Genomic DNA, 13,104 nt, shown 5'->3' on the forward strand with positions numbered 1-13,104 from the left:
CCTTGTTAAACAGCTTTTGTATTGGTGAAATGTCATGAAGAACATGAGTTGGTAATCTGTTGATCAGACAAACAACACTTTCGAAAGCTTGCCACCAGTATCTTAATGGTATTTTAGCTTGAGCTAAAAGGGTTAAGCCCATTTCAACAATATGCCTGTGTTTTCTTTCTGCTCTACCATTTTGAACCGAAGTATATGGACATGTGTGTTTGAAAATAATTCCTAATTTTTGAACTATTTATGTGAAAGGTAAGTACTCGGTTCCACAATCATAGTAAAGTTGTTTTATCTTGGTTCCAAACTGATTTTCAACAAGTTTTTTAAAATGATTAAAGCTTGTACAACATCACTTTTAATTTTAAGAGGATAAATCCAAGTAAAACGACTGAAATCATCAATAAAATGTATGTAAAACCGATACCCAGATGTTGAAAGTAATAGTGCTGGTCCCCAAAGGTCAGTATGAATTAAATCAAGAATATTTTTTGCTTAAGAATGAGAATTTTTAAAAGGTAAGGCATGTGATTTTCCAAACTGACAAGCATCACAAAAGTTGACATTATTAATGGTAGAATCAGGACTACATTCTTTTAGAACTTGAAATAAAACTCTTTTGGATGGGTGACCTAACTTCCTATGCCACTCATCCTCATTTGAAGGACTTAATGAATTCAAATAAGACTCTGACTTTGATAAATTGGATGAAAAAGAAATGACTATAAAATTTATTTTTGGACGAGTAGACTTAATTGAGGAAGGAGCAGCTTCAATCTTGTATAAACCATCTTCAAGCTTCCCTTTAAGCATCACCTGCCCTGTCAGCTTGTCCTTCACAAAATAACTAGAAGAGTCAAATATGGTGTTCACTTTGTTATCAGTCACCAACTGAGATACACTTAGCAGATTTTTAGTAATTTTAGGAACACACAACACATTATTAAGAGACAAATCATTCCATTTTATAGTCAATTTAGTGTTACCTATATGACTAATGCCAAGTTTGCTTCCATCACCAACAACAAGAGAGTTCTTACCATTATAATGCTGCTTGTGCTGCAAATTTTGTGGGTTGTTGGTCATATGGTGGCTTGCTCCAGTATCTGCATACTACGATGGATCTTCAACTGTTTCAGAAGTAGCCATCAGGGCATTTGATTGCTGATTTGATGAGTTTCCCAAGAAATTACGATGAAACCTGTTCCAGCAGATGGAGGCAGTGTGCCCTCCTTTATCACAAAGCTGGCACAAGATTTTATTTCCATTGCTTCTGCCTCCTCTTCCATGAAATCTGCCTTTGTGCCTTTGTAATTCGATCAATTTTGTCCTCTGCCATTATTGGAATTAAATGACCTGTTGTTGGTGTTGCTAGCCGCAAAGTGAGCAATGGCATGATTCAAGTTAATATCCTCTCTTTGATAGGTATTAAGCTGTTCTAGTTGACTTTCATATGTTAACAGGTTCGTTTGCAGCTCAATCCAAGATACTGACTCTTTGTCAGTAAGAAGAATAACAATTAGAGTGTATTCTGTATCAAGACCACTCAAAATTTGAATAATCATTTCAGATAAAGATATTGGATTACCTGCTAAAGCAAGGTTGTCAGCAATGGCTTCCATGGTTGTTAAGTATTCCTCCATCTTCATTCCTCCTTTCCTTGTTTTCTGTAATTCAGCTTTGTAGTAGACAATTCCTGCCCTTGTATGCGCACCTGATAATTCTTTTGTTGCATCCTATAACTCCTTTGATGTTGATCTTGGCATTAGTTGAGAAGCTATATCTAAACTCATGGTGCTGTACAGCCATCCTAAGAGCAATTGATCATTTGAAAGCCACTCTTCATACTCTGGATTTGGTATTTTAACTGTACTCCCTGGTGTTATTCTTGGCATAAATTCTGGAGCGTATAACTTGGTGCCAAGGGCATAGCCATCTAGTTTGTGGCCTCTGATGATTGGCATGATCATTGTTTCCCATATGAGATAATTTGTGCGATCAAGTTTGATTGCGTTGTATTGAGTGGGTAAGCTTCTGTTTTGCAGGCTGGATAAAATATTTGGCTCACTTGAGCTTGGAATCCTAGGAGTAGTCATGGTTGATTTTTTTTTTTTGGTTAAGAAAATATTGCCTAGAAAGAGGCTTTGATACCAAAATAGAAAATGCAGAAACAGAATTTGACAATACAGCTTGATTGGCTTGCACATAAACTTCATTTAGTATATTTAGCAAAGAATACAAATCACTTACCAGAAAAATAAGGAATAAATGCCAAATATACATGGCTGATTTTGTGCTACAAACTAGGACCAACTAACGACTACAGGTGCAAGAAATGCTCCTGAAGACTTGTAATAATATTGAACACTTCAAATAGAGAGATTTCAGCAGCAGTCATGTTACTGCTTTAACTATGGCTTTGATAGATCAAGCTTCTCGGTGTCTGAATATATGTTTGCGTTCTAAACTTTTATTAATAATCATGACATAATATACAAATTTAAGATTTTCATTAGCAGGTGTCTCAAAACTTTAAAAATTTGATCAATTTGTACTTAATCACTGTGATTATTACAAATGGATACAAGACCCTAACAGAAACTAATAAAATATAACAAAGCCTAAGGAAATGTTGCAAATTAACCAGTATTTTCAAGTTGAGGTTCAAGCACTACAATTTTTTTTCCTTAAAAAGAAAGAAAGAAAGGTAAACGGGCATGCTGCATGCATACTAAGCAATTCAAAATATCCACTTTTAACATCTACTTAATTACAAGCACAGCCTTGACTGTAAGAATCTCACTTAACGAGTCTCCCAACATCAACAAACTTAGGGGACGGTCAGATGTACAAAAGAACCCAGTTCAGATTCAAATAGGAATTTAAAAATCAATGATAGAGAAGTCTAGCTCATAAAGAAGCAAATTTGCAACTCTCTTAGTTGTAGGAGTTCTCCATTCAGGCATTGGGCTCAGCTGGTTGTTAACTTACACAGTTTCAACTAAAGATGAAAGTTACTAAAAAAGAAAATGAAAGTTTTTGTTGCTCTTCATGATTCAAAGATAAAGACAGAAAATAGAATACACAAATACTACTACCATAGTAATTATTAGTATGAGTAGAACTACAATATTTAATGCACTAAAACAAACTTTTCATGATGAAAAGAACACATTTATATATTCAAAAAAATTTTAAATTCTTTGTGCATTATGAAGCAAATCTCATTATTCACATGCATAAAGCATATCTTGTCATCTCATGCTGCTTGCTCACATTGCACAAAATGCAGAATCAAACGAATAAGTCTTCCTATAAATAACCCTGTCAAAAATAAAGGCTATCAATTTATGCTCTTAATGAGGAGTCTCCTGGATATAAGCGTGTTAAAAAGTTTCACCTCAAATTTATCTACTTTTTAACTTTTCGAAATGAATAACAAATACCAGCTGAGTGTTTAAGTTTTTAATTAACTGCTCTCTCTTCTTTTCCCCCTTTTTTCAATATCTATTACCATAGTTTGTCTTGAGTTACCACTTAAGTCTAGTAAGATGAACAACACAGGGCCATTTCCAATACTTCTGACCATGGTAACTGCAGATTAGACCTTTTGATACTCCTCTCGTGAGGCTCTAGTGATGCATAGCTTTGTGATGGGATTCACATACGTCACTGCAACATGAGTATATAGCGTACTGAATGATGATGAAACACAGAAAACAACTAAAACACTACAAAGAGCACTAAAAAATCCTTGGAATGAAGCAAGTGATGAAGCCAAAAAACACTCCCCATTATTTACCAGAATACTATCTTTAATTGCTTTTGAGACATTAAATTGAGTGATTATGATGGGACCGTCCGCGATAACAGGATGGAGAATTAATACATCAGTTTGAGCAATAAATAAATTAGTAAAACAAGGGTTTTTCTTAATTTAGTATCCTTGAAAAGGAAATTTCTCACTTTAGGGTGGAAATATATGAAATTATCAATTTAAGGTTGTTTTGAAAAAAAATAATACCAATTTAGAATAGTGGTCAATATAAAAAAAAGAAGGAATCTAGTCGTGTCCACCTATAGAACTAGTCCTACAAGCGGACAAACTTTTTTTTTTTTAATGTGTGCAAGTATATATAGATGCAGGTGTGGTGTAGCTGTGCAGTGTGGAGTGTTATATGTATGTAGCTATGCAGTGTGTGTATGTTAAATGTTAGTGATAAAGAAGAATAGTGTTCCAACTAGTGTGCATGCATGCAACACTAGCTAAACACTTTATTTAACTTTTAATTTTTTTTTAAATAGAAGTTAATGTTTAACCGGTGAAGTCTCTTCTTATAACTTACTCCATCTGCCACTTGAATTGGTGGATATGCTTGTTTTTTAAAAATAGTAGATTGCATTATCCTCTAGTTGGACTGGCGAACACAGGCAATCCACTACTCCAACTAGCATATAATGTCCAAGTGTTCAAAATTTCACCCTAAATTAAAAATTACTTTTCAAACTACCATAGGAACAAAATTTTCTTAATTTTTATCTTAAATTGAGAATTTTTTTTTCTAAATCCCCTAATTAAAGAAAAAGCCCAAAAAAATAAGCATCTCTTTATCCAACACTAACTATTAAATCTCAGCATAGGAAGCATGGTGTAGCCATTCTGTATGTAAAAAGATCCACCAGAGAAATTAGGAATACATTTCTGTTTATGCAATTTAAACTACAAGTAAGTTGAATTAAACAAAGTTGGGGGCAGACAACTTTGGCCCGACCCAGTAAACTAAACGGTACGATATAACAAATAGCTAAATGGGTTTGAATTCGGCATAAATATACTCGGATCATATCAGGTCAACGTGTTTATGACATGCCAAAAATCAAAAGCAGATTTCAACAGGTTAACCCACCTAATACGCTGCAGTTTAGACGACAGATTCTTAGTCTTCATCCTTAGAAACACAAATGTCAGAGGATAAAAAATTTTATTTGAACAACAAAGATGTCCAAAAGAACTAAACCGATTAACAGGTTGGAGAATTAATACATCAGTTTGAGCAATGAATAAATAAATAAAATTTGGCCCTTTTACCTTATTATGTTCGAAAAACTGGAAATAATTATAGTTCAAAAGAAGCAACAAAGGCATATGATAAAAATAAATAAACAATTAGAAACCTAGTAAGATGTTTACCAATATAGTAAAAGAACATATCAAAGTGTCAAATCATATATTAAACCAGACAAGACTCTAGATGAAAATTGAAGGAAATGAAAATATGTTAGCATCATGAATCATATCAAACATAAAATAAAGATATAAAAAGTACATTAATCTCAAGAATTCGAAGCAGCTTCATAACAGCAAAACAAGAACCGCAGTAAATTAAAGTTGCTGGCTACAGACCCCTAAAACAATTAATTTATAGTTAATACTAATACAAACTAAGACCGAATTAATACAGTGCTAAGCAGAATCTCTTTCACAAAACCCATTAATGTAGAACAAGAATAAAAAAGAATCAGAATTTTTTTTCAAAATTAAGCAAAATCCCACCTCCAAAATCAAAAACCGAACTCAAAGACTAGGAGAAGTAACCAAGAACAGCAGCAACAAGAAGAGAAGAAGGCCAAGGGTTAATTACAGAACTTATCAAAACAAAATAGTAATAATGAAGAGAGAAAAAGAAAAAAAAAAAGAACACCCGTCCGACTAATAACTGGGTAATCAACCAAGTTATGGTGCTATTAAAAATTTAATTTAATATAGAAAATATATGGAGGAAGTTAAATGGGCCGGGACAGGCCCAAATAGGAAACGATAATAAAGGCCTATTTTTGGTTGACCTCTAGTCCACCGACGATGATGGAATTGAGAAAACGTGTTATCTGTTCATAAGCGCAAAAAAGTCATACAGACCTTAGCTCCGTTTGAATAGTTTCTCTCTGTTTTTTTTTTCTTAACAAAATGAAAATCAGAGAGCCACGTGGAAAGAGACACAGAGAGCCGTTGGGCACGTGACAAGTCAAAAGAAGAGATTTTACTTGTTTTCCACATATTATCCACATTTTTAGCACAAACACAAAAGAAAGGCGAACTTTCATCTACAAGTTCTCCAAATAAGGCGAAATTTCCGATTTTCCTCACCCAAGAGTACTTTTGGGGACGTTCTAGTAATTAGACAATCACATATTTTATTTATTTATTAGATATTTACTGAATAAAAGTACTTTTTGTATTTTATTTTCTACAAATATTATTTATTTTTACACATACTTTTGACATGTAAATATAATACTAATTTTATGTGATTTATTTATAATACATAACATATTCTAAATTTATATATTGTTTCCACTAATTTATTATTCTAATTGGAATTAGTTGATAAATAAATATTATTATTTTTCTTTTATTAATATATTATAATTTAATACTAGCAAAAGTTTAAACATCTAAAAGTAAAAAATTGAACTTCTTTAAAAAATAAAGCAAAAATTGAACTTAGACTCGTAAAACTAGAAATCAAAGTATAAATTAAGTCCCTCTATTAATTAAATATTTTGTTTTTTTGAGAAATCTATTAATTAAATGTTTGATCGGGTTATCCAATAGCATTGTCGGTTTGATTGTTTGTTTATATATCAACAGTACGTGCAACGTCAACAACCCCACTCCACTATCCAATATCTTCTCTCTCTTCTCTATAAATACCAGACCTTCTCCTCTCTCCCTTTCTGCCTTCTTTTTTCGTTGATTTTTCTATAGAGAGAGAGAGAAAGTAGGTGTGTTTGTTTTCAAAGTTAAGAGTGGGTATTTTTTTGCTGTTGTTGTTGTTCTTGTTGCAGGTCAACCACCAACTGGATTGCTTCTTAGCTGTGCATTTTGCTAACTGTTTTAGCTTTGTTTGGTGATCAAGTGAGTATAATCTCTCTTCTTTGTTTGATTTATTTTTTATTTTTGTGCTTTATTTACGTGAAAGTTAGAGATTAAATTTCAGTTCTGATTTTGTCTTATATCAACGCTTGCTTTTTCTTTTTTCTTTTTTTTTTTTAAATTTTTTTATTCTCCAATTTGAGCTCAGATCTATTCGTTAAAATATTATATTACGTATAATTTTATTGCTTGCCTCATTTTTTGAGGTCAAATCTTGTTTGTTAATGATAGTTATTAATACCCGTGTGATCTTTATCTTCATTCATCCATGTTTCAATTTTGTTGTAATCTAATTTTATCATTTCTTGTAATCTAAGAACAATAAAAGAATTAATAAAAATTAATGGTGGATTATAATTTTTTCCTTGTAAGAGATGGAATGAAGGGTAGTGTAACTGAGGAAATTATATGTGAAGAAAGAAAATAATTAAATAAAAAATTGAAAGGAGGTAAAACGGAAAGGAAAAGGCATGAGTCTTTGTGTGAAGCTTGACCACCATGTTTCTGTTGGGCTTTGCAGAACCTTAAGAGTTACCAAAATTAACTGCAAGCAATCGAGCAATGGAGATTTATGGAAAATCCATGGTGTCAGGTCATGCCAATGTTATTTTTCTGTCCGTTATTCTCGGCCGTGATGGGCCAGTTTCTGTCCACAAATGCGATTGGAAATGTCAAAACGAACATGTTTGTGGAAACATGTATCGCTGCAAACTAACTGGACTCACTCACATCTGCGACAAGAACTGTAACCAGAGAATTTTGTATGATAACCATAGTTCCCTTTGCCGAGCTAGCGGTCAGATTTTTCCCCTTTCTCCAGCTGAGGAGCAGGCTGTGAGAGGAGTCCGAAGGAAGATCGATGCTGACAATTCTCCCACAGAAAACTGTTCATTTAAGCGCAGGCGAGATGCACAGTTTCATCCTTCTCCTTTTGAGAGATCTTTTTCTGCTGTCAGTCCAATCTGCAGCCAAGTTGGGGATGGCATGGATATGAGCTAGATATATCTATTATTTAACTGAAATGACCATCTTCCTTTTACTCTTAATGTTCCTTTGCAATTTTTCCTCTTCTTTTGTCTTCTTTTCATGGAAAAAAATGGACAAGTGAACTTAATGTGGACACTCTAATGGTGGACCTGATGAGTCCTCCTGTCTGTAGGAACAATATATTTCTTATCATAATGTTATGTAGCTCTTACTTTAGCATAGCATGACTTTGGTAGGAACATTGAACAGGCTCCATTTGCTTTTGTAACTTGAACTCAACTTAGTTTGATTCTAGCATATTACTCAATTCTGAACTTTAATTACAACAGGGTGTTTTCAGGTCTTCTGTAAGACATGAATGCTGTGCAGTTATAGTATTTATATTTTGGGCCTGCTACTTCTTTCCTTTAGATGTTTTCTTTTTCTAGTTCACTGTGGTTTGCTAGACATGCTTCTATAATGCAGATTTTGTTTATCAGTAAATGGTCCTGTCGGTATATTTTTGGTGTACTTACTGGCATTCTGTTCCTTGCTTACTAATGTATTTAACTTTATCACTCTGCATTCATGTGTTTGCCTTTATACATTAATTCTCTGTGCTTTTTCAACATTCTTTTAATTCGATGGCTGGTTATGGCATTGATGACTATTTGGCACAGGATTTTGAAGTTGTTCAAATTGGGGGGGACCTTTTCCATTGTTATCTGGTAGAAACTGAGCTTCTTTCTTTGCTTTGTGATGTCCAGTTTGTTGCAGGTTGAAGATTAACAATGTGGCTATTCATTGCTTTTATTTGGTTGTTGTTTGCTCTTCTTCTTTTTTTCTGTGTCTACTCTCCTGAAATGAGTTTTATTTTTGCAGGGTTGAAGTGTATGTGATTAAAGAGGGTTTAGATATGCTTTGTGCAATGATGAACTAATATTTATGTTTTAATGTATCTGAAATGGAGTTTGTCTATCCTTCTCATGTTGGTTATTCTTTTTTCTTGCAGTGGAGAATGTTGCAGCTTGCTGTTGATGGATTGAGAATGGTGCAGTACGTGCTATTCATCACTGTATCACGTCAGAGGTGTTTAAAGGTCCAATTCCTGGTTTTCTAAATGATCTTTGGCAGGAGGTAAGGGTGGTCATAACAACCAACAGAGCCCCTGTGCCTGTTTTACCTGGATTACCTGTAAAGTAAATATTTTTCTTGAATGTATGTTAATTCTCCTTTCACTTTTGCTATGACAGATAAATGTTAATTTAAGAGATCTTTAGGTTGTACTATGGCAATCTCAACGAAGTTCTCTTTTATGTCTAGAACCTTAAAAGCAGACAAGCTATTTTGGGAAGTGCTGACTTTACACAGGTTTCAGGAATCTATTTGAGAATAAAAGTCCACAGGGACAATATGCTCCAATGCACCAGTATTCTTTGCAAAGCTGGTTTTGTAAGCCACCAAATTGGTAGAGGCTCATGGGCTTATATTAAATTGCTGGTCTGAGATCTACTATTGATTGGTAAAGGCTCGAATATACCACATATTTTCCTGGAGCTGATCTTATGTTTTATGTTCGTGCTCTCCTTTCCATTCAATTTATGTTTTAGATCCACATTGATGATACTATGGAGTTCCAATGGAAGGCTATTTGGAGCACCTAAATTTTAAACGACATAATTTGTAAATGAGCACTCACTTGTAAAGAACATAGTTTGTTATGTTAGCCATTAGCACTTGTAACAGCTGACTTTCATGTTCAAATACGATTTTTTACTGGAATTGGCTCATTTGAGTTGGATGTTGCTTATCTTCTTAAACGTAAGATTTTTATTTTATTTTGTCATGTGGGGGCAATACATCACCTAGGGTACTAGTATATGGGCTGCGGGTTGCAGCCATGAAGAAGTGCAGTGAATTAGACTACTAAATTGCACCCCCATGCTGCCACCTGGCTACCCGCACAACCCTTTATACTTCATTAGGTTTCTTGATCATATGATTAAGGGGGTTAGAGAAGTCTCTGGCAGTTGATCTAAATTTCCAGCTCCATTACCACATAGGATTGTTATGTTATAGATAATTAAATCCATCAGAATGATTCTTTTCTTGTTTTCCAAGGGAACAACCTTTTCAGATGCTGAACATTTATAGCTATTATTTATTTATCTTCCTTTTGGTAGAGAAAGCCTCCGATCAAGCTTTTCATATGACGTGATTAGTTTAATTTCCTTAGGCTGATATTGGGATTTGAGGAGAAAATTATATTCTTTTTTCCTAGCAATATATTTGCCTTTAAAAGAAAGGAATTTCTTTGGTGAATTTGCGGCTGAGAGGTTCAGCAAAGCAACGTAACCATTCAGTTTAGGATGTCCCATGGCACAACATTCTGCCTATTGTAGATTCTCCAGCCTACAATATCTACGGACTAGCCCTTGCAAAGAAAATGCCATCCCCATCTATCCACCCCATCCGAGTCTTCACAAACTTAAGAGTTGCTACAATGTCAAAGAAAATATCCTGCATGATTCCAGGCCTCCATCTAATTTTCCTTTCGTTTTTCGTCTCCTGCTCTTACTCATGCACATTCACCATAACCAACAACTGTCCCCAGACCATATGGCCTGGTACCCTAGCGGGTTCAGGTTCCCCACAACTCGCAACAACTGGATTCCAGTTGGACCCTGGCCAGAGCATACAGATTCCAGCTGTTCCAGGATGGTCAGGCCGGATATGGGCAAGAACTGGTTGCAAGTTCGACGTGTCTGGCGTTGGCTCTTGCCAAACTGGGGACTGTGATGGAAAGCTGGAATGCAATGGCATTGGAGCCACTCCACCTGCATCCCTCTTCGAGATAACCCTTGGCTCAGGCAATGACAAGGATTTCTATGATGTAAGCATTGTAGATGGCTATAATTTGCCTCTAGTTGCTGCACCTCGTGGAGTCCAAGGTGGTTGTAATGCAACAGGCTGCGCTTCAGATATCAACATGGGTGAGAAACTGAGATCTTTAGCATTTTATCAATAGCTAAGCAAAAATAATATTCTCCATTATAGTTGTATAATTATTAGAATGAAGCAGGTTGCCCAAAGGAGCTCCAAGTGGTTGGTGGAGATGGTGGGGAAGGAGGGGGAGTAGTTGCATGTAAGAGTGCTTGCGAAGCATTTGGACTTCAACAGTACTGCTGCAGCGGAGAGTTTGCCAACCCAACCACTTGCCGCCCTTCCTTTTATTCATCCATTTTCAAGCGAGCTTGCCCGAGAGCTTATAGCTATGCCTTTGATGATGGTACCAGTACTTTCACATGCAAGGCCCATGATTATGCCATCCTTTTCTGCCCTAATGCTAAGGGGTATGCTTTCATTTTCCTGCATCAAGATTGAGCTTTACATCATTTCTTAATGGGAGAAAATTTATACATTTATGAATGTGTCTGTTTTTTCCTTTTTTGATACAGGATTTCTGATGGTAAGTACCCTGCTGAAGTAGTTCATAAGTCCAGCAATCAGGAGGCTGTAAAGATGGCTTCTTCCTCAAACATCCTCCTACCATTTCCAATGTGGATTCTTCTCCTCATCCTCAATCTAACCCTGCAGATATAAATTGGTACCTCAACAAAGTTGTTAGCACCAAGCATTCTGCATATCAGATCCTCACTGGAATGGATCTAACAGGTTAAAAGCTGACAAACCTTGCAGTGCACATGGCTGAGAATGAATACCGAGAACACTAAGCTTACGTCAAAGTTTAGTTGCTAATGTATTCCACTTGAAAAATGTTGCTGATTGGATTGGCACGGTGGTCTATATAAACATATTACTGTCGGCGGCAATTTGAGTTTTTTTCCAAATTGAACAGATTTTTCTATTTACATACAAATATGCTGTATCCAGAAACAAAAGAAAATATGCAATGGCCATGGACTTTGAAATTTGAAACTTTAATGATGCATGCCTTCCCAGGAAAATTCTGGAAAGCAAAACAAACTCATGCAAGTGTGACTTCTATTCAACACCTCAGCTAGTGTTTAATAATGGTCATTTGCAGATCATGATTTAGTAAATATGAAAAACAGTACGTGAAAAAAGAATTAATCAATGAAACAGGGAGAACGAAGTATATCGGTCTCATTTCTTAGTCTTGGCTTTCTTTGGCACTTGAGCTTTCTTTCTTACTATCTTTCTGGCAGGGCCTTCCTTCTCCAGTTTTACCGCCTTTTGTATCCCATAAATTAACTATACTTGGAAAATGAGACATCAAACAAATCTTAAAATCTTCCTTTTTCCCTTTCTGCTTTTCTTCCTTCTTCAACATTTAAACATAAGCAAAAACAGACATTCGTAGGTCCAAAGGACAGCTTCAAAGACGTAAAAATGATTTCTTAGTCTTTCCTTTAGTTCTTCCACTGGTACGTTCTTCATTGCCCTCATCTTGATCAGTTTGATGAGATAAAGGTTTTGGCTTCTTCTGAGCCTCATCTTCTGAAGAAAAAGAAAATTCCTTAAAGTGTTCCTACTCAAGCAAAATCATTATAGTGAAGGACAAACTGAAGATAAGAGAAACTTGTGGTCCGAAATATTACAGAAAAATATGTTTTAAAGGGTCCTAATGTTCAACCTCAGTATCAGCTTCATATGTATTATACTGTTGTTTGTTTCAGTTGAACTGATAGACCTATCTAATAGATATAAGAATAAAAAAATTGGCAAATGAGTCAACATTCTCGGATCCAAATATTGAGGGAATTATGGAAAATTCAATGAGAAAATTATTATCTTTCTCGAGTCTTTGGAGGTTGAGAACGAGTAAATTTCAGTTAGATTTTGGAATAATTGAACTAAAATTACTTGTCTAGAATCGATTTGGACTCAATTGTCATAAAAATTAAATTTGAGGGGTAAAATAGTAATTTTCGTAAGTTTAAAGACTAAAATATAAAATTTTCTAAAATCTTTTGCTCCTCAAGCCAATATGCTCTACACAGAGTAGATTGGGTCAGCATAGAGCCTACCGGCTCTACACAGTTTTAATTGGCTTATTTTCTGAATCTGAAATCGTCTTATGCGTATTTTGACTTAAAAAAGCCAAAAGATAACAAAATTTTAGAAATTTTTTTATGATAATTATTAGGATTTTAAAATACTTTTATTTTCATTTTATTGGATATTAATGACTAATAAAGGAAATCTTTTTCTTTTAAATTTAAAAT

The 13,104-nt window shown here is 34.7% G+C and overlaps 2 protein-coding genes and 1 long non-coding RNA gene across 3 annotated transcripts; 2 read left to right on the forward strand and 1 right to left on the reverse strand.

Moving 5' to 3' along the window:
• Positions 1-625: 625 nt before the first annotated feature.
• LOC125370095 lies at positions 626-2,205 on the reverse strand. Its single transcript, XR_007215852.1, has 3 exons — positions 1,583-2,205; positions 1,035-1,489; positions 626-828 (listed from the first exon to the last, which is right to left on the reverse strand). It is a non-coding gene; the product is annotated as an uncharacterized LOC125370095 (long non-coding RNA).
• Positions 2,206-6,770: 4,565 nt separating this feature from the next.
• LOC8262254 lies at positions 6,771-9,695 on the forward strand. The gene is made up of 3 exons (XM_015719448.3): positions 6,771-6,910; positions 7,449-9,031; positions 9,148-9,695. The coding sequence occupies exon 2, from the start codon at positions 7,490-7,492 to the stop codon at positions 7,925-7,927; it is 438 nt and encodes a 145-aa protein (XP_015574934.1). The 5' UTR covers positions 6,771-6,910; positions 7,449-7,489; the 3' UTR covers positions 7,928-9,031; positions 9,148-9,695.
• A 137-nt stretch (positions 9,696-9,832) lies between these two features.
• LOC8262252 (pathogenesis-related thaumatin-like protein 3.5) lies at positions 9,833-11,839 on the forward strand. The gene is made up of 3 exons (XM_002519574.4): positions 9,833-10,887; positions 10,977-11,247; positions 11,353-11,839. The coding sequence occupies exons 1-3, from the start codon at positions 10,341-10,343 to the stop codon at positions 11,495-11,497; spliced, it is 963 nt and encodes a 320-aa protein (XP_002519620.1). The 5' UTR covers positions 9,833-10,340; the 3' UTR covers positions 11,498-11,839.
• Positions 11,840-13,104: the final 1,265 nt, after the last annotated feature.

The sequence above is a fragment of the Ricinus communis genome, chromosome 1 (genome assembly GCF_019578655.1).
Source record: "Ricinus communis isolate WT05 ecotype wild-type chromosome 1, ASM1957865v1, whole genome shotgun sequence".
In the NCBI taxonomy this organism is placed as follows: Eukaryota; Viridiplantae; Streptophyta; class Magnoliopsida; order Malpighiales; family Euphorbiaceae; genus Ricinus; species Ricinus communis.

Bases quoted from the DNA above. Each gene is read 5' to 3' on its own strand.
- LOC8262254 (XM_015719448.3), top strand. From the start codon at position 7,490: ATGGAGATTTATGGAAAATCCATGGTGTCAGGTCATGCCAATGTTATT.
- LOC8262252 (XM_002519574.4), top strand. From the start codon at position 10,341: ATGCCATCCCCATCTATCCACCCCATCCGAGTCTTCACAAACTTAAGA. The intron at 10,888-10,976 runs GTGAGAAACTGA...AGAATGAAGCAG, and splicing joins CGCTTCAGATATCAACATGG to GTTGCCCAAAGGAGCTCCAA. The intron at 11,248-11,352 runs GTATGCTTTCAT...TTTTTGATACAG, and splicing joins TTCTGCCCTAATGCTAAGGG to GATTTCTGATGGTAAGTACC.